The sequence below is a fragment of the Lissotriton helveticus genome, chromosome 5_1 (genome assembly GCF_964261635.1).
Source record: "Lissotriton helveticus chromosome 5_1, aLisHel1.1, whole genome shotgun sequence".
NCBI classification, from domain to species: Eukaryota; Metazoa; Chordata; class Amphibia; order Caudata; family Salamandridae; genus Lissotriton; species Lissotriton helveticus.
The window spans coordinates 1,837,626,982-1,837,646,382 of NC_136065.1; the positions used below are offsets into that span (position 1 = coordinate 1,837,626,982).

General features: G+C 46.1%; 1 protein-coding gene and 1 long non-coding RNA gene across 2 annotated transcripts in view; one reads left to right on the top strand and one right to left on the bottom strand.

Moving 5' to 3' along the window:
• Positions 1–19,401, top strand: part of LOC144755886 (uncharacterized) — a 67,955-nt gene that overhangs the window by 34,484 nt on the left and 14,070 nt on the right. The window lies entirely within an intron of this gene.
• Positions 12,490–19,401, bottom strand: part of DLX4 (distal-less homeobox 4) — a 58,000-nt gene continuing 51,088 nt past the window's right edge. The window contains exon 3 of the mRNA XM_078645247.1: positions 12,490–13,827. Coding sequence (XP_078501373.1) covers positions 13,576–13,827 — 252 coding nt within the window. The 3' untranslated portion in view covers positions 12,490–13,575. The remainder of the gene's footprint in view (positions 13,828–19,401) is intronic.

Below are 19,401 nucleotides of genomic sequence, written 5' to 3' on the forward strand. Positions count from 1 at the left end.
CCGTATTCGGTGCGTAAACACTACCGATCACAACAGGGGATCCATCTATCAACCCGCGTATGAACACATATCTACCTTCTTGATCTACTCTTTTTTCCACTAACTTAAAAGGGACAGAGTTCTTGAGCCATATAGCTGGCCCTCTCGAAAACACAGAATAAGTAGTAGCAAACAGTTGCCCCTTCCACTTTTTAAGTAGCTTTGCGCTCTCCGCACTGTTGAGGTGAGTTTCCTGAAGGCACGCTATTGATACATGTCTCCGATTAAGTTGCGCCAGAATTCTATGCCTCTTGTAGATTGACCCCATTCCACGCACATTCTTACTTTGTATGTGCTAAGAGTTCCCATGGTGGGTCTTGGCAGGTACATTCAACAGACCCCGCACCAACTGTGTATTATAAATACATTGTGGTGTCCTAAGTGCCAGTAAACAGCGTAACCCCCTAACATTAAGGTCCCCGTGAGGAAAAACCTGGGGTCCAAACATCATCGCCCAACATGGGCAACAGTTAAACTGAATCGTGCCTGCGCTCTGGGGGGGATGGTACCACTCACACCCGCTAGGTACCTGTCGGTGTTACTGCAGTGTGCCCTAAGCGCTCATGTATCCCGTTCCCCACTAGCCCACCTCCACTCCCAGGTAAATCTCATACATTACCAATTGGTGTCTTCTACGGCTATAATCAGAAGTCATTCGCCACTTGGGCAGTAATTTTAGGAAAGAGTTGCAAACTAGTGTTAGAGCCCGACATTTCGGTACGGGTGTCCGATCCGCTGCCTAAGTCCGATCTGTCCCTTGCATCGTGCTCTGCCAGTGCATCCTCCGTCAGCAGGGACACCTCTGGGGTCTTCCCTACTCTGGCCGGTGTTCTCCTCCCTTCACCTCTGGTCCCACCGTGTGGTCCTCCCTCGCACTATGCTGCGATCCTCCTCGGCGCGACGGTCCCGCATCTCGATCTTCTTCCAGTGGGTCCTGCGTATGCAGCGGCGTCAGCACCACTTCTTCCATCCACTCCGTCGCCTCCTCCGGGGAGTCAAAGAAATATGATTTGTTGCCATGTATTATTTTGAGTCGGGCCGGGAATAGCAGTGCGTATTTCAGGTTGCGGTCCCGCAGTTTGTGCTTCACATCCAGGAACGTCGACCTGGCTTTCTGCACCGTGGGGGTGAAGTCTGGGTAAATAGATATGGTCTTGTCCTCAAATTTCAGTGGTGCTTTTTCTCTCGCCACTCTCAGCACTGAGTCTTTGTCCTTGTAATGGAGAAGGCGTGCTATCAGTGGTCGTGGTGGGGCTCCCGGCCTGGGTGGCTTCCCTGGCATTCTGTGCGCTCTCTCCACGCTGTATAGCGGAGTAAGATCCTGTGGCCCCACTACCTTCTTCAGCCAATCTTCTACAAACTGCGTGGGATTCTTCCTTTCACTCCGTTCCGGAACCCCTAAAATTCGGACATTATTACGGCGTGCACGCCCTTCCGCATCGTCCATCCTGTCCCAGAGTGATTTAAGCTGCTTCTCCATGTTCTCTAGTTTTGTGGAGTGTTCAGTGTGCTGCGGTATTAGGTCGTTTAGCGCGATCTTGTGCCAGTTTGTTGTGATCCGCCCGGTGGAGCGACAGGCCAGTTGCCAAGTTATCCATGCGTGTTTCAAGCGCCTCTCTGGAAGCTTTAATTTCGGCCAGTATGAGGTCCAGGTTGGCCTCTTGCGTGCCCTTGCCCATCGGTGGCACAAAGTCTGCGTTCGAGGAGGCCAGCGGGTCGTCTGAACCAGTTGACTGAAGATCCGCGTTTGCTCCTTGTTCCTGCGTCTTGGCCCTGTTTCTCCCCATGGCTCGTTTCGTCAGGGTAGCGGTGTTAGGGTCACACTAGTACCTTCTGCACCCGCATCCGCAGTGCGTATTTGATAGCGCCACTCACTCACTGGCACTATTCGCCTCCAAGATCTTCCACCCGTGTCGGAGTATAGGCAAAGAGCAGTCTGAGGTATCCCTCTCGGGCACTCCGATCGTCCCCGCTATATCCGCACCCCAAAAGCCTGTGATGTGCCCTGTGGAATCCCCTCTATGTCATGTGGCGGGGGGAGGGTACGGTCATTCGTATCACAAGGGCTCCACTGCCCGTTCTATGCTGTCACTCCCACGATAGCCAGGGGGGCAGGTACGCACAACGCTGTGCTCTCCAAAAAACCTCACCACTTTCAATAAGACCTCCAGCCAGTCGGCCACAATGAGCGCAGACTCCAGTTCACTCCCACTACTCATCTAAACAGGGCACTGCCGGAGAGGCTCACGCAGTCTTAAAAGTCTCTGCACACGCCGGTGTTACTCCTTACCGCACCCATCCGGTACTCCACCCTGTAATGTTGCGCACAGACCTCCGCCACTGAGCCCGTGCCCCGCTTATCCTCCTCTCCACGGGAGTCGTCCCCGGGCTCAGAGGGACAATGTCGGCCGCTGCCGCAAAGTCCAAAATGGCGCCCGCAGTCTCAGTCCCAGTGATGAAGGCGCCCTCCCTTCCCTGTCCGGGCAGCCGTTCACGCTCCCAGGGATCGCCGGCACCTGGCAGCTCCCGCCGACACTTCCGTTTCTTTGTTCAGGGACACATCGGACCACTCACTTGTGCTGTGGTCCCGTCTGCTCCTCTGGTGTCGGTGCTCCGAGCAGGATACCCTCGTGTCTCCAGTAATGCCTCCGGTGCCTGTAAGCAACTCGATCTCATCCCCGTCAGGCGAACGATGCACTGCAGTTCCCGCCACCGGGTATAGTCTCCGCCAGGTTTATCGTGCAGCGGTATGCCGCACTTCCCCACAGACCTCCTGCAGCTCGTCCCCAGTCAGGTCGCACGTAGCCCAGCTCCTCCCCTTGCCACAGGCCGCGGCTTACTGCATGTGTCAAGGCCTTTCCTGCACCGTCCGTATCTCACACCGTCGGGCAGCCACCCGTGATGTGTAGCTCGGGTCTGCCTGGCCTCCGGACCTTAGTCGGTCTCCTCCAGTGCCTCACATGTGTCGGTCACTCTGCACTACCCCTCCGGCCTCCGGCAGCTAATCTCCAGTCAGATCTCACGCTGCCCAGCTCCGCCTCCTACCACGGGCCGCGGCTTACAGCATGTTTCAAGGCCGCACCGGGTCCGTCCGTGCCTCTCACCGATGGGAAGCAGCCCGTGAAGCGTAGCTCGGGTCTGCCTGGTCACCGTACCTCCGTTGGTCGTGGGGTGAAGGTGGGTGTCCCTTGGGAAACAGGGACTCAGGATAATTAGCAAATTACAGGGCAAAAGACGGAGCTAGCCTAAATCATGTCCGCCATGCTCGGCTCGTGGCCACGCCCCCTTCAAAATCAGCCAGTTAGGGCTAATGTTTGCAACATATCACCTTCTGGGAACAAATACACGAATGTACATATTAATGTCCACTTGGGTTAGATATAGTTATGAACATTATCCACGAACTACTTAATAGTTAAATGAAGGTCAGTGACCCATTGCCATTAAACATAGATTTACCCATATAATACTTAGTATAATTTTTAGGTTGAAGCCTACCAAACAGTGCAGCTGTCTAGCTTGCTAAAGATATCTTGAGGGCATTCAGAAAGCTGATCTAGGAATGCATTCCTCCCATTGCTTACCATTGACTATGTGGATTGTAGCTCAAATTTGCTGGCTTTATTTGCTTTAGGCTGTCCAGCTTGAGTTTAACGTTCCGACTCCTCACCCACGCACACAAATCCCTCTACGAACTAGGACCCGAATGCCTCAACACGCGCCTGTCCTTTTACACCCCCACTCGCCAACTAAGATCGTCCAATCAAGCCCTCGCCACAATTCCACGCATCCATAGATCCACCATGGGGGGAAGATCCTTCTCCTACTTAGCGGCCAAAACCTGGAATTCTCTCCCCACCCACCTCCGCCTTACACAGAACCACCTCTCCTTCAGAAAGCAACTCAAAACTTGGATATTCGATAAGTAAAGTCCCCCCCTCCCACAAGCGCCTTGAGACCCTCTGGGTGAGTAGTGCGCTATACAAATTTTGAACTTGAACTTGAACTAGTTTGTCCCTACCATTGCCCGAACCTTTTTAACAGTATTCTTCCACCAACTCGCTTTCTGTTACCAGGCCTTTAAATCGTGTTCTTATCTTGTCACATTTGCTGTGCATTCAAAGACAGAGGTCAAATGTCAAGCTCTCTCTTCTGGTCTTTCTCTGACTTTAAAGTGAGAGAGTGTATGTGACAATCCTGCTGAGTATCCATGTAAGAGGAGAAGTGTCATGGAAACATATTTGAATACGATCAAAAAGCATCAATATACTAGGTGAAGACATTTGCACATATTATCATTTGTGTGCAGTAAAACCGTTTTTTGGTGCAAATGTAGTGGCCCTTTCAATTGCAATTGTCTGTAATGGCATTGCACTACCACACCATGCATACGCTATGCTACGCCACTCCACTCCATTCTACCACACTCCACTTGAGGACATGCCCCTCCAATCTACACCCCTCCACCCTAAGACACACTACGACATGCCACGTAACTTCAATCTACACCACTCCACTCTATGCCACACCACACCACTCCACCACTCCACCAGTCCACCTCTCTACAGTCTACCCCATTCAACTTCTCTCCAGTCTACCTCACTCCACCCAGTCTAACCCACTGCACTCCAATCTACCCCACTCCACTCCAATCTACCCAAATTCGATATACTTTACTCTAACCCAATCAACCCTTCTCCAATCCACTCTACCCCACTCCACTCAATCTAACCCACTCAACCCCACACAAGTCAAATCTACCCCAATCTACCACTCTAATATACCCACTCTGCTCCAATCTACCCTGGCCTATCCCACTCCACTCCAATCTAACCCACTCAAATGTACCCCAATCCACCCCACTCCAATCTACCTGACTGCACACCAATATACCCCACTGCACTCTACTCCACTACAATCTACCTCAGTCCAATGTACTGCACTCCATTCAAATTTACCGCACTCCACTCCAATCTCCACTGCAATCTAACCAACTCCTCTCCACTTTACCTTACTCCACCACACTCTACCCCACTTCAATCTACCACAATCTACCCCATTCTAATCTACCTCAATCTACCCCACTCCTGTGTAATATACCACATTCCAATACACCCAATCTACCCAACTCCACTCCAATCTACCCCAATCCACTCTACCACATTCCACTCTATCCAAATGTATCCAATTCCACTACACGCCAATATGCCTCAGTCCAATCTAGCATACTCCAGTCAAATCTACCCCACTTCACTCCAGTCTAACCCATTCTAATCTACCTCACCCCACTCCACCTCAATCTACCCTACTCCATTGTACCCCTACTCTATCTACCCCACACCAACCCGCTCCACTCCAATTTATCACACTCCACTCCAATCTGTTCTATTCCACTCCAATCTACCACACTCTACCCCACTGCAATCTACCCCACCCCACTCTACTCCATCCCACTCTACCTCACTCCAATCCAACCCACTGCACTCCAGTCATTCCCACTAGAATACATTCCAATATACCCCACTCTACTCTTCCCCAATCTATCTCACTCCACTCTAATCTCAACTAAACTCCAATCTATTCAACTCCACTCCAATCTACCCCAACCCATTCTACCCAATCTAACCTACTCCACCTAACTTTGTTCTACCCCAGTCCACTCTTCCCCATTCTACCACACTCCATCCCGCTCTACCCAGTTTACCCCACTCCACTTCACTCCAATCTAGCCCACTCCACCCAAATCTACCCCACTCCGGTCCAATCTAACCCACTCCACCCCACTTCATCCTACTCCAATCTACCCTACCTCAATCTACCCCAAACTACCCTATTCCAAGCCGCCCCACTCCAATCTACTCCATTCCATTCCACTCCAATCCAATCTAGCCCACACTAACCCAATCTACCCTCCTCATCACAGTCTACCCCACACCACTCTATCCAAATTCACTTCAACCTAATCTACCCCCCTCCAAACTACCCCACTCCTATACATCTCACTCCAATCTACCTCACTTCACTCTAATCGAATCCCCACCATAATCCACCCACTCTATCCCACTCCAATCTACCCCACTTCACCCTAATCTACCCACTACAATCCAATCTACTCCTCTCCATTCCTATCTACCCTACTCCACTCCACTCTACCCCACTCCACTCCAATCTACCCCACTCCACTCCAATCTATCCAAATCCACTGCACTCTTCCCCAATCTACTCCACTCCAATTTTCCCCATATATCCCACTCCACTCTACCCCGATCTACCCCACTCCAATCTACCTCATTCCATTACACTCCAGTCCACCCCAATCTGTTCCACTTCACTCCATTTCAATCTACCCGACTCCCCCACTCTAATCTATTCCATTCCAATCTACCTCAATCTACTCCAATCTACCCTACTCCACCCCACTCCAGCTCCCTCTAGTGAACCTCAACCCATACCAATCTACCCCACACCACTTCAACCTACCTTACTCCTCCCAACATACAGTGATAAATAGTTATGCACATGAAACAGTTTTTTTAGACAACTTGGAAAAGTAAAATGTAACGCAGATAAAAAATTAAATATCGTCGGCGCCATTTATGATTGATTCACAAGCCATGATTGGTTAATGTTAAATTCCTTTTAAAATGTTCTTTGAAAATATATTTTTTAATATTCCTTAGTCAATGTTTTTGAGACTTTTCTCTATTTCTTATAGCTCCTTCATTTTCTATCACACACGAAACATTATGTTCTCTGGGTCTGTTTAGGTGCGAACATGAGACTGTTTCTTTTTCGGTAGCCCTTTGTTCTAGGGAATACTGTTCCAACTGAGGGCTTTCCAGACCGAAACGCATAACCCGTCAGCCGTTTTAGCTTTAGTTACATTTTTGGGTAGATGCAATAAATGAAAAATTTTAAGAGCCCCCCACGTCCAAGTGATTATATGCAACTTAATCCAGTTCGTTTTTGGAGCCATTAACGTATGGGTCACTAGCCCCATGACTTCCTTTGAGCACTGACAAAAAATAAGGATATGGGCATATGGAAAGACATTTTTGTTCACAGAGGGTTTTATGTGAGTGTTTTATATCAGATTTATTAAGTCTCCTATTTAAAGATATAAGACAGTTTTATCCATTCTAACTCTAAGTGATGAAATACTAAAATAAAATAACATAAGGGTAAAAAAAATACCCTAATGTACAGTGTCTTATTGTTCTAGTGATAGGAATGTATTTGTGTCAGAAGAGTGTGTGAGAAGAAGTTGATAGTGAACTCCAAGATGACAGGAGGTACACTGTAATCGGGAGGTGGTTGATGACTGCTTGGGGAGAGCCTGCCTTCAACAGCCAGTCGTCGAGTGGGAAAACTGGCACACCAGATCTATGAATGTGTGCTGCCACCACCGCCTTCACTTTTTTGAACAACAGAGGCGCACTGGTGAGACCAAAGGGGAGCACAGTGAACTGTAAATGTTCCTGTCCCACCACAAACCGCAGGTAGCCCTGATGGGCCGACAAGATGGAAATATGAAAATAGGTGACCTGCAGATCCAACACCACCATCCATTTTTTAGGGTCCAGAGCAGACAATACCCGAGTCAGGGTGAGCATCTTGAAGGAGTTGAGAGGGTGCAGATCTAGAATAGGTTGAAGGCCTCCGTACTTCTTGGGCACCAGAAAGTACGCTTTCGATAGCCCCTTTGGCCAAAAGGGCTTGCACTTCCTGCCACAAAATGGAGAGCTATTCCTCCGTCAGTCATTGGAAAGCATGCACACTGTGGGATATTTGGAGGTTAATGTCCTGAGGGACATAAGGGAACTCCAGATCTGTGTCTGGTGGCACAGAAATGAGCTGATGTAAGCACATGGGAGTGGTGCCTATATAAGCTCTGCACTTCATTTCCGGAATGGCGCCAGTGTGGAGCCACATGATGTCACCTGCAGGTGTACAGAGGTGCTGCTGAAAGGTTTCCAGTCTGACGACTGAGGAGTGTTAAAAAAGTGATGAATCTACGGTTAGAAGTGTCTATCAGAACAACCATTTTCAAAACCAAATCGAACACATCCCTCCTTCATGATTTCCAATCCGGCCTTCGACCATGCTGTAGCATTCGGTGAGGAACTACCTTAGTTTTAGATCAAATCCTTTTATTATACTAAGTTATGTTGATTTGGACTGCAAACTAATCACTCAAGAGGGTATCCAGGTACTTGGGCAAGGTGTGTAGGTGTGTAGTCCAAGATGTTTATATGATGAGCCAGGTCTTCAGCTTCTCGTGAAACTCCAGAAGTGAGGTGTAGGCTCTGATTTGTTGTGGCAGGCCATTCCATGTCTTTGGTGTTTTGTAGAACTCCTATTTTGCTTTTGCGGATGCGGGGTGTGTGTACGTGTGAGGCAGAGTATAGGTGTCTGTCTGGTATGCAGCTGTTCATGTATCCTTATCCTTAGTAGGGCTTTGTATGTGTGTGAGAAGTTTGAATTGGCTGCGCTTGTGAATGGGGTGTCAGTGAAGTTTCCTGAGGTGCGATGCCATGTTTGTGGCGTGGGAGGTTGAGTATGGGTCTTGCCGTTAAGTTCTGAATGATCTGGAGTCTGTGTAGGGGTTCTTTGGAGATTCAAGCATAGAGAATGTTGCTGTAGTCCAGCTTGCTGGTGATGAGTGCGTGCATGATAGTCAGTCTGGTGTTCTGAGGCAACCATTTGAAGATCTTTCACAGCATGTATAGGATGTGGAAGCAGGAGATGCACACCTCATTGACTTGAGCAGTCATATTGAGCTGGTCATCTAGGACGATCCCTAGATTTCTTGCGTAGTCTGTGGGTGTTGGTACTTGCTCTGAAGCCACCAGGTGGAATCCTGGGGGAGGTCTTGTTGCCAAAGACCAGTACTTCCATCTTATCGAAGTTCAGCTTCAGGCAGTTGGTTTGCTACCATGGTCATGCAGTTGGTGAAGTTGGTTCCGGTAGTGTTCGTCTTTTCCGTCAGGGAAAGGATGAGTGGGGTGTCATCGGCATAGGAGATAACAGTTATGTTTTGAGATCAGATGATGCTCGTGATTGGTGTCATGTATATGTTCAAACGAGTGGTGCTGAGGGATGATCCCTATGGGACACCGCAGATTAGCTTCTTGGGCTCTGATGGGACGGGTGGCAGCCTGATTTTTTAGGTTTTTCCCATGAGGAAGGAACAGATCCATTTGAGAGCTGATCCTTGTATGCCAATCTCATGGAATCTTCTGATCGAGGGTGGTGTGGGAGACAGTGTCGAAGGACACTGAGAGGTCAAGCAGTATGAGGGCCACTGTTTCGCCTCAGTCCAGGATGTTTCAAATGTTCTCTGTGGCTGCGATGAGTGCTGTTTTGCTGTTGTTGCTCTTTCTGAATCCTGGTTGTGTGTTGTCTAGAAGATGGTGAAGTTTGAGGTGGGTTGTGAGTTGCTTGTTAATGGCTTTCTCAATTAGTTTGGCTGGATTGGGGAGCAGGAAGGAGAGACGGATGTTGCTCCGTTGTTTTGGGTCGGCTGTGTGCTTCTTTAGGAGGGCATTCATGTCTGCAAGTTTCCATTCTTACGGGAAAGTGGCACACATGATGGAGATGATGATGATGTGGGTCAGGGTGGTGTTGATTGGTGATGTTCCCAGGTTGTAAATGTTGTGGGGGCATGGGTCCATTGGGGCCGTGTTGTTAATTCATTTAGGTGGCGTCTTGGTTGTTGGGGGGTAGGTTAGCAAGAAATTCTCTGGGGTTGGGTTGGTGTGTGAATTTGCTGTAGATGTTTGCGATTTTGCCTTGGAAGAAGTTTGATAGGTTGTTGCAGAGTTGTTGGGAGGCAGCAATGCTGTTGACAGTGGCTGACGCGGAGGTGAAATCCTTGACGATTGAGAATTACAGATGTTGGAACTTCCTTCGATGTGGTCCATTAGTACTTTTATTGGTGTCCCTCATTTGCTGGTGGTATTGTCTGAGTCGAGCCTTGTAGGTAGGTCTGTCAATGGTGTTGTGGCCGGCTCTCCATTATCTTTCTATTTGTTTACAGCGTTATTTGGGGTTTCTGAGGTCTTCTTTGTACCAGCTGGCCTGCTTGTTTGATCTACTATGCTTGTTGGGCTGATGTGTGTGAGGGAGTCCGTGCTGTTCTTGATCCGGTTTTATGAAGTTGTCGATGTCTGTGTCGAGGTTGTCTTTGGAGCTAGACTGATCAGTGCTGAGGATGCTGAGCCAGTCTGCTTCTATGGTTTTGCCCCAGCTTTGGATTGGAGTGCTGAACATGGTAGGGGTGTTGCTTTGAGGTGTGCTGATATGGAAGTGGATGTTGAGTGTTCAGTCCATGTCAGCTGTATGGTGGAGTTGTATTTGGTGCTGTCACCTGTGGTGAAGATGGGGTCCAGTGTGTATCCTGCGGAGTGTGTTGGTTCTGTGACGAGCTGTGTGAGCCAGATGTTGCTCAAGCTTTTGAAGAGTGCTGTGGAGCATGAGTCGTGAATGGGGTGGCGTTCTCTGTGGATGTTGTACATTTGATAGATTCCTGGTAGATGATAGGGAGTCCTTCTTATAAAAGATAATGAACACCTCCTAGTGGAACTGCTTAATCTCTCTGCTGCCTTTGACAAAGTCAACCATTGGCTCTTACTGAACATTCATTGACACTACTGCAGAGAGTGTCCTCGCTCCTTGATATTCACAAGCAATGTATTCAAATGAAAATCTCCAGATCTGAGCAAAGAACTGAGATCTCTGGAATACTCGATGGATACTATCTCACATTGTTGGTCTTCAGTCATTACTTGGGACATCTCTGAGACTTCTACTCAAACTTGAACTCATGAGACAACAGTATGGCACGCAACATGGCCTAAAAGTCCCTACTTGTGCAAACAAAAACTGGCTCAAGATTAGTGTGGCCCTCATCTAGTCCTGGATGTCAAGAGCCTACCTTCAGCTGAACTCCTTAAGAGCTACAACATGCAAGGCTACTGAATGATGCCCTTAGTGGTGAGCATAAAAGCATGACACAACACACGCATCAGTGACAGAACATCTGTGTAAAGCATAAGGGTTGCTGAGCTGTTTACCTATAATAACAGTCTAAATCTGAGAGAGGGGGCTGCTTTCTGAACAGTGTAAGCCGCCACGTTCACTGTAATTCTGAAGGACTCCTTTGCTGACTAAATCTGAGCTACTAAGGTCTGTGTAGCCCTGAGGATAGCACTGCTTTCTAAAGTCTGAAATTGTAATAGCTTCCAAACCCTGGGTGTGAAGTGTGCCATCTAAGCCCTGAGCCTAGACGATCTGCATCATTCAGGACAATAACTCCTAAAGCTTGTACACAGTTTCTAACCATAGGGCATACAATTAGATTTTGAAATCCTTGTGCTAGATCTTCAGTTGCCTACATAAACTGGATGGGTAGCTCTCCTCTATAGGATTATTCCTATTCACAACCTCTGGATGTGCAATTTGCACATACACTTGCTTGCGAATAGGAATGCAAGTGATGATGCAAACTATGTTTGAAGAGGTTGCTGCGTAAATTGTCCATTCACAGGGAATCAAAAAATGACCTGACCAATTATCGTAACTAGGCAGGTAGTAATTTGCGACGCTCTATTATGGACTGTGAATGCAAGGCTGGAATCCTGCTATGCACAGCAAACCTCTATCCCTTCATATGCATTCTCAAATGGCGAACTTTATAAAAGCACGCTGGGTCTATTAAAAGGGACAAATGTTGCTACATTAAAAAAAAAGAGCAAGCAGTGGTCCTTTTGTTCACTGTTAGCTCTTTCCGAGACCACTGACATGATTCATGAACGGCAGTCTAACACATGAAAAAGCTTCTCTTTCTAAATCTGTTACCACTCTAACATGGGGGTCTGTAACTGGTCAGTGGATTGGGACTCACTGTTGTTGCAGTCTCAAACCCCTTACACATTCCATGGCAACTTTCAAATAGAGGATGTGGCCTAACGGCTAGAGCGGTCGACCTCGAAGCTGGGGAACCAGGTTCAAGTCCCAGCATGGACGTTCAGCATCCTGTGATTCTGGGCAAATCACTCAATCACCTCGTGCCTTAAAAAATGAATGTGTCTTGTCTGTAACGCAACTGGTGCTCATGTAAAGCGCTCTAATACCTTTGGGTCGAGTTCGCGCTACTTAAAACTCCAGAAAGAAATAATACGAGTGGGTCGCCCCTTTAATGTCCCCTCCTATTTACAATTCAGAATGGAACACAAAGCATTTTTCCGACTTGTAAACGGGCATTCATACATTCTACAAATATTGTGTATGGTCGCGAACCCTGTACCTTCATGATTATAGCGATTTTGAGGCGAGACTGTTGAAAAGAGCGTGGTAGTCTGCCAAATTCATACTAATCTTAGTCTTATTTTTAAAAAAATCCTAGATAGCAGGTTTTTCATTATACTTAAGTTAGAACAAAACACAAAGGACTGTTGACGTGCACTTTTAATAGGTCATGAAGTTGTTGGAAGTGTCTTCACATCAAAACTTCAAAAATAAGGTCGCTAAATAAATGGGTTTATGGCCAATTCTGTATTAACAGGGTATAAACAGCATTGTGAATATGTCTGCCTGCTCTAAATAATCAATGCAGCTTAAATTTGTTTTTAGACATGACTTCTAATCCTCAGTCAACTTTCTTTACAAACTTTTATGAACCCAATTCTGCGCGAGACTTTAAAAAATACAATGAATTGCCTAAGAAATACATTTTTACAAATATAAAACATGGAAACAAAGTTGTGCGCTTCTTTACAGCACACAGCAATTTTTTTATAAAGACATACAATACAATATCAAAACGGTTTTATAAATAACTTCTCTTTTAAAATGTGGGAGGAAACCTGGTTAATTAAATCACAAAGTGATGGAAATCGAGCTAAAACAGCTACTACCCGGTCCTGAAAAATCTTTTGCTTTTCATGGTGTAAGTCTGAAGGCAAACAAGTCAATTTGTTCCCCTTTGAAAGTCTGAGTTGGAGCAGAGGTGAGTATCTCTGCCCTGCAGCTTTTGAACTCTCTGTAAACAGGAGGGCGGATGAGGGCTGCTCTGAGGGCCTGCAACAGGCTCTCTGAAGATCCAACCTCCCAGAAGGACTTTCTGCAGGTACATGACAACAAGCTCCCCTTATCCAACAGGAATCAACGTTTCTATGACTCCGGTACCTGGAAGAGGGGCAAAATATTGACAAGAAATACCTTGCCTCCCTCCACCCTCAGTGTTAGGCTCTTGTGAAATCTCTTGCAGCAAAGGTTAGAAAACCAGCCTTAAAAGATTCACGGAGAGTCCTTCCTGGTTCTTTATTGAAGCATGTTTCTTCCACGTGGAGGCAGTCCCAGCCCTTGGTCTTTTCATCTTATATGCTGTGCAAAAATATTTTTCCTGTCCCAGCGCTCTCTGGTCCAGGAACTCGTGGCAGCTCTTGGGCAAGAAACGTGTGTGCTTGAATGTACTGGCAAGTCCCTCACCAAGCTCTCTGGTGTACCTGGCAGAATCTTTAACTCTCATTGCCATCACATCATTTGGGGCCTTGGCATGCTGTCTTGGTGGTGAGGTTGGTACCAGGGCCCGTAATTGTTCATGTAGCTGCCATGTCCGATAGGACCCCCCTTTGTGCCCATGGGGCTGTCCCAGTGAGGGGGGATGTTGGGTGAGCAGGGTGACATGGAGGCCGACGAGTGGAGGTGGTCCCCTTCCTGGATACTAGGCCCCTGCTTCATGATCTTCTTGTACTTCGACCTTTTGTTCTGGAACCAAATCTTGACCTGTCCGGAAAAATCAAGATAGTGTCATGAGCACATAAAGTAACTAGGTAATATTAGAGCACATCCATATTGTTAAAGTGACTCTAAGGTCTAGCTCCAAAGCGCCTTTGGGCCTTAGAGGTCATAAGAAGCACATCGCAGTCCAGAAATATTTTAAACATAAATATCTTCTGACATTGATTTCATGTCCTAAGAAAAACAGTGACAAAAGGAGATAGTAGGGGAAAAAACATATAACAGTGAGACAAAAAGATAGGGCATGTAGGGTGGTGGAAGAAAGAGACACGAGGTAATCAAAAGTAGGCAGCCTTGGTATTCAACAAACTAAGGGGCATATTTACAAAGAATTCACGCAACACAGTGCAAGAAGTAAAGTCTTTGCAAATCCTTGCATGAACATGAGAGAACTGTGCCATATTTGCTTAGAAGTGGTGCAGTTCTGCTCTCTCCATGCGCTGGCACACTTGTGGCTACCATGCACCAATGACATTCAATCTTGCGCCATACTGCAGCGGTGTCTGTGTTGTACTCAGCATAGTTTTTGTGCTGGAACCAGTCCCTTCCTGAACAAAAACTATACTTTAAGGCACTTTCCACTTTGCATATATGCAGCAGAATGCAGCACACACGCAAAGAGAAAAAAATTAGGAAAATTGAAAACTTTAACTCGTTATGCTTGCCTCAGCGAGGTGCAGGATTTTGGGTTAAATCCTCGTCTATAGTTCTTTGTAGATAGGGATCTACCTGCCCATGCACCACCCATAGAACGCTCCCTTGACACAAAATAAGGCGAGCAGCACATTGCGCTGCTTTTTGGGTAATAAACCAATACAAATTGCGATTTGGTTAGTTTGTAAATTCCAGCAGAAGACTTTGCGTCAAGTTGCATTAAAAAAGTAACGCCAAAGCGTTGCAAGCTCTTTCAAAATCTGGGCCTAGGTACGCAGCAGCACCGAAGTTAGAAGGGTTGGGCAGGTCTATGGGGTAATCAGGCAGTGCCTGATTAGCTGGTCTGACAGATCAGTGTATGGGCTGGATTTTTGGCTGTTTGTGGGCCTGTTTTATGGTTTGCTGGGCCAGTTTTACTGTTGTTATGAAAACAAGCATTGCCTGCAGCTTAAATCCATGTATTCTTCGATACAGTCTAAAACGCTTATACAGAATGTCTTTACAGGTCCACAACTGTACTCATGGACAATGTTTTTTGCTATATAATTCACTAATGGGGTCACATTTATGTTGGTGCCTGGGCATATTTTCTGTCCTAGCCTGTCCAGACGTTGGGACTCCGCACATTAACACACTGAGGATTAATTTTGGGGCATTCTAAAGTATGCAGTGCTACCATGCCACGCCATCAGAATTCAAAGAAAGGGCACCATTTGCACCATCTGGATCTGTAATTGAAAGAATTGTTAAATTACAGAAGGTTTTAGGACAGAAATGCTCTTATCCCCTCATGATGGCAAATAACAGGCTATAATCAGGAGTATGCTAAATTATGACTTTGTCATCACCGCTATGATGAGGATGATTCAAGTGGTATAGTTGGAAGGCACATTGTCGTACCAGCAGCACAGAGCCTGCCCCAGCAGACAGTGGTATCCAAGGCAAAGCAGGAGGAGGGGGTAAACTGAGACTCGGGAAGAGGAAGTCAAGTTTTATAGAGATTTGGGAGAAAGAAGTGTACAATTTGGGAGGTTTAGACCAGGACAACTAGCCAATAGCATCGATAGGCAGCCAAAGAGCAGTTTAAAATGGCCCAGAAATGGTTACTAATAACTTAGCTTGCCTGACTTTCCACCCAGCCCACAAGGCAGCTGAGAGAAGAAGTTGGTGAAGGGGCATGCTAATGCTCTGATATATTTTATTTGAATATATCATAGTATGTGGCGGGGACTGAAGACGTGCTGCTTGGAAATCCACTAATGTAGGTAGCTGCTAGTCTACCAGTTCAGCCATCCACAAGGTGAACCCCTACCAGGGGCGTAACAAACTCTACCCAGATCAAGGACATAAAGGCTGCTGATCTTGCAGCTGACTGAAGCAGCAGAATAACTACTCACTCGATACTAACTTTCACATATACAAGCAGTGTGTAGCTTCTTCGGAGCTCAAGGACATAAAGGCTGCTGATCTTGCAGCTGACTGAAGCAGCAGAATAACTACTCACTCTATACTAACTTTCACATATACAAGCAGTGTGTAGCTTCTTCGGAGCCACCAGAATTATATGATTCTGCTGCGATTCCAGCATAATTATTGATTCGCTGCATTTGCCACTCAATCTGCTACATTTGCTGAAGATTTTAAACAAAAAAAAGTTTCTAAAAATTCAGCTACACGTGTTGCTGCTCAGTGAAAGGCCCTGTTGCTTGTTACTGTATTTGGGTGTTAAACTGGTACTCTCTTGGCCCAGAAAGGGTTCATGTGTAAAAATGACAAAAAATGAAGTCATACAATCACAAAATGTGTCGCATCGCACTGCATTGTTTGCCTTTTGTTGCAGCATAATTTAGTCAACTCTGATGCCTAATTTAGTCCTCCTTTGTCGCATAATTCCAGTGACTCCGATTATACCCACCTGCTCTCTACAAAACTACTCTGCGTTTTGCTTTGTGCCAATCAAACAGAATATGGTACAGCATGAAATATTGAAATACAGCAATTAATTTAAGTTGGGAGACACAAACATCAATAAAAGGGGAAACTAATGGTGAATGTCACACCCTAAGTATGCATTCGTAATAATCGTAGCAGAGCATTAACTGTGATGAATTATTTAAAGTCTTTGAGCATGCACATCGGACCTGCATGTGGGTATTAATTTACTAAAATCCACTATTTTCCGTCGCTGTTACTATCACAGTCTCTCTAGAAGGGGCTCTTTGGTGACAAGGTCACCTTAAGGATTCTGTAAAATGGAGAAACAAACTACTAGCAGAACGAGAATGAAGATCTATGAACCAAGCTGAATGACACACCAGGGAATCCACATCTGGATCAATCCACGCCAGGACCTGGCCAGTGACCTGAACTGTCTACAGTGGATCTAGCAGAGAGTTTGATGTGCGATTTGTGCAATGTATTTGGCATTTCTGACAGATTGTGCAACATATTTTGCCACCAGTTTCGGTTGTACAAACTTTAGAGTTTAAGAAACACTATAATGTTTAAGGCAGCCAGTTTAACAAGGTAGACATTTGGTACGCCAAGGATTGGGATTTATCCTGAACAATTATTATCACACAATGCAAGTATATATAGCCCTTCCAACATGATGCAAAATGCAGAATTTGAGGCTTCTTTTGCACCAAATCTGCATGTCCTGATATTTACTGGCCATTTTTCCTATGATAAGCATAAGCATTAGCAGGTCACACATGTCGATAAATCGTTGTCGCGCCTGCTAAATACCAGGTGTGATAAATGATTCCCAAATCATAATTTTGACCTCTGAGCAAACAGGGTTTTTTTAGAGTTCAAAATTAACTGTCACTCTTGAAATCTGAACCATAATGTTTCTAGTCACCTCAGGGTTGGTTGTTGGAAAATAAAGACATTTTTTTCACTGCAAGAATATATTTTTTTAAAAATGAGGTTACTCAAACCATCCAATAAATATAGACCTGTAGTTTTTCCTTTTGCTCTGTTAAAAGGTAATGTGCACTACAAAATCCCATGATGGTAAACTGAGCACCATTATATGCTAAGTAAACGGCCCTAAAACGCTATTAAAGTCATCGGGTGCTTTGTGAGTGACGGCTGCCTTCTGTTTAGGTGTTATGTCACTTAACCTGCATTGGTTCTCAAGTAATGCAGATTAATTTAAACAAGTTATCTTAATTAGCGTGGATTGATAACATAAATCCTTTGCCTGCCTGTACCTGCTTTTGTGATGCTCAGTGTCATTTCACCAATGCTGCAAGGGGACTGTTTTTTTCTTCAATGAGGGTCATAGCTTAGAATACCAGCGAGGCTAACTGTGTCTTCCATCCTTCCAAGGTGAGTAAACTAAGTACCACTGAATAGAGTAATACGAACACTTGTGGCAGTTTTTTTTTTGGGGGGGGGCTGTTTGTTGACCTGTTTTATAGTCTGCTGGACAGTGTTTTTTACTGTTGACTTCCCTGATATTGAAACAAAACTTGCCTCCTGCAAGCTCAAATCCATGCACTCTTCCATACATTGCAAAACACTTATATGGCGTGTCTTTACAAGTTCAAAACTGCCTTCCCAATTTACAAACATTAGCCACTTTCTTTAGCTAATTAACTATTTAGGGCCACTTTTATTTTTGATTACTTGGCCTATTTTCTGTCATTGTCCGACCATGCATATTTATATAGTTCGTCCTGGTACAGAATGTTGCTTCATGTCATGTAGTAAGTACCGCGTGGTACTAGACTAACCTTTCAAGCCAATCAAAAACAGGTTTGTTTTGGGACCATTTCACGCGCTGGTTTGGGGGAGTTTGCAGTCCTAAATGTTTAGAAGACACCACTCTTCCTGGCATACCTGAACCCACTCCATGAGATCTGGAGCAGCTGCCGGAGAGGTTCCTTGAAACAGCTTTTCATTTCACTCCTTCACCTTGAACATTTTAAGGTTAAGAAATTCAAGCTGAACGGTTCAGGCGAAAATGTTATACAAATGAAATGTCGAGCTCTTCCAACTCGAAGGGCTTTCACGAATCTTATTATGACAAGCTATATACCATTTTTAAAAACACATTATATTAAATGGCAGCTTTTCGGCAGAAAATGTAATGTTCGTTTAACTTTTCTGGCAGCAAATACTGTTTCCACGGGGGTAACGTTAGGAATACCCACGTTTTCAATGCGTTACTTCTGTTTTTTAGGTCCTCTTCCAAACAGACTTTCCCAACCTACAGTTCATGTAAATAATTCCTGCAATCTTCAGAGATCAGCTTTGACTATCTGTCGTGCGGTTTTCCGGAAGAGCACAGGGTTGCATTCCAGCTCTTCCTGAGCCGGAGAGTCCCCCATACCCGGGCGGGCTGGGGCAGGCCTCTGCCTGCCCGGAGACACCTCTGCCTTTTGGCGCTGTTCTCCTCCCAGCCCTGTCTCCCTGCAGCTTTACCTGTCATTCCGTGGCATTACTCGACCCGCGATGAGGTCTGTGCCGGAAAATATCAAACACTTCCGGAACTCTAGATCCCACCCGCAACATTTCGTGGCCTACGTCGCTGTCTGAATCCCTGGGTCCTGTCTTCGCAAGGCAACATTCTCCGTTTAACAAATGTATGCTGAGCTTGCCACGAACTGAAATGCCTCTCCGCACTGAATGCTAATTTCCCCAGAGCTAGTGGCGGTGCTATGCAAGGTTGCCTTTACAGGAGAATAGTTCACGCAGTTTCAGTCATTGGTTACCAACCAACTGCCAATAGCTCGTGGAGTTTCCTGTGCCAAAGCAACCGCGTCACTTTAATCTGCGAATGTTAGTACGTGTCACTACATTGGCAGTATATAGGTCAGTATTGTGTCGTGATGCAGGGCCGGCTTACGGTCCTGCAAGGTGCATGAGGCCTAACGCGGTAGGTAGGAGCGCGGC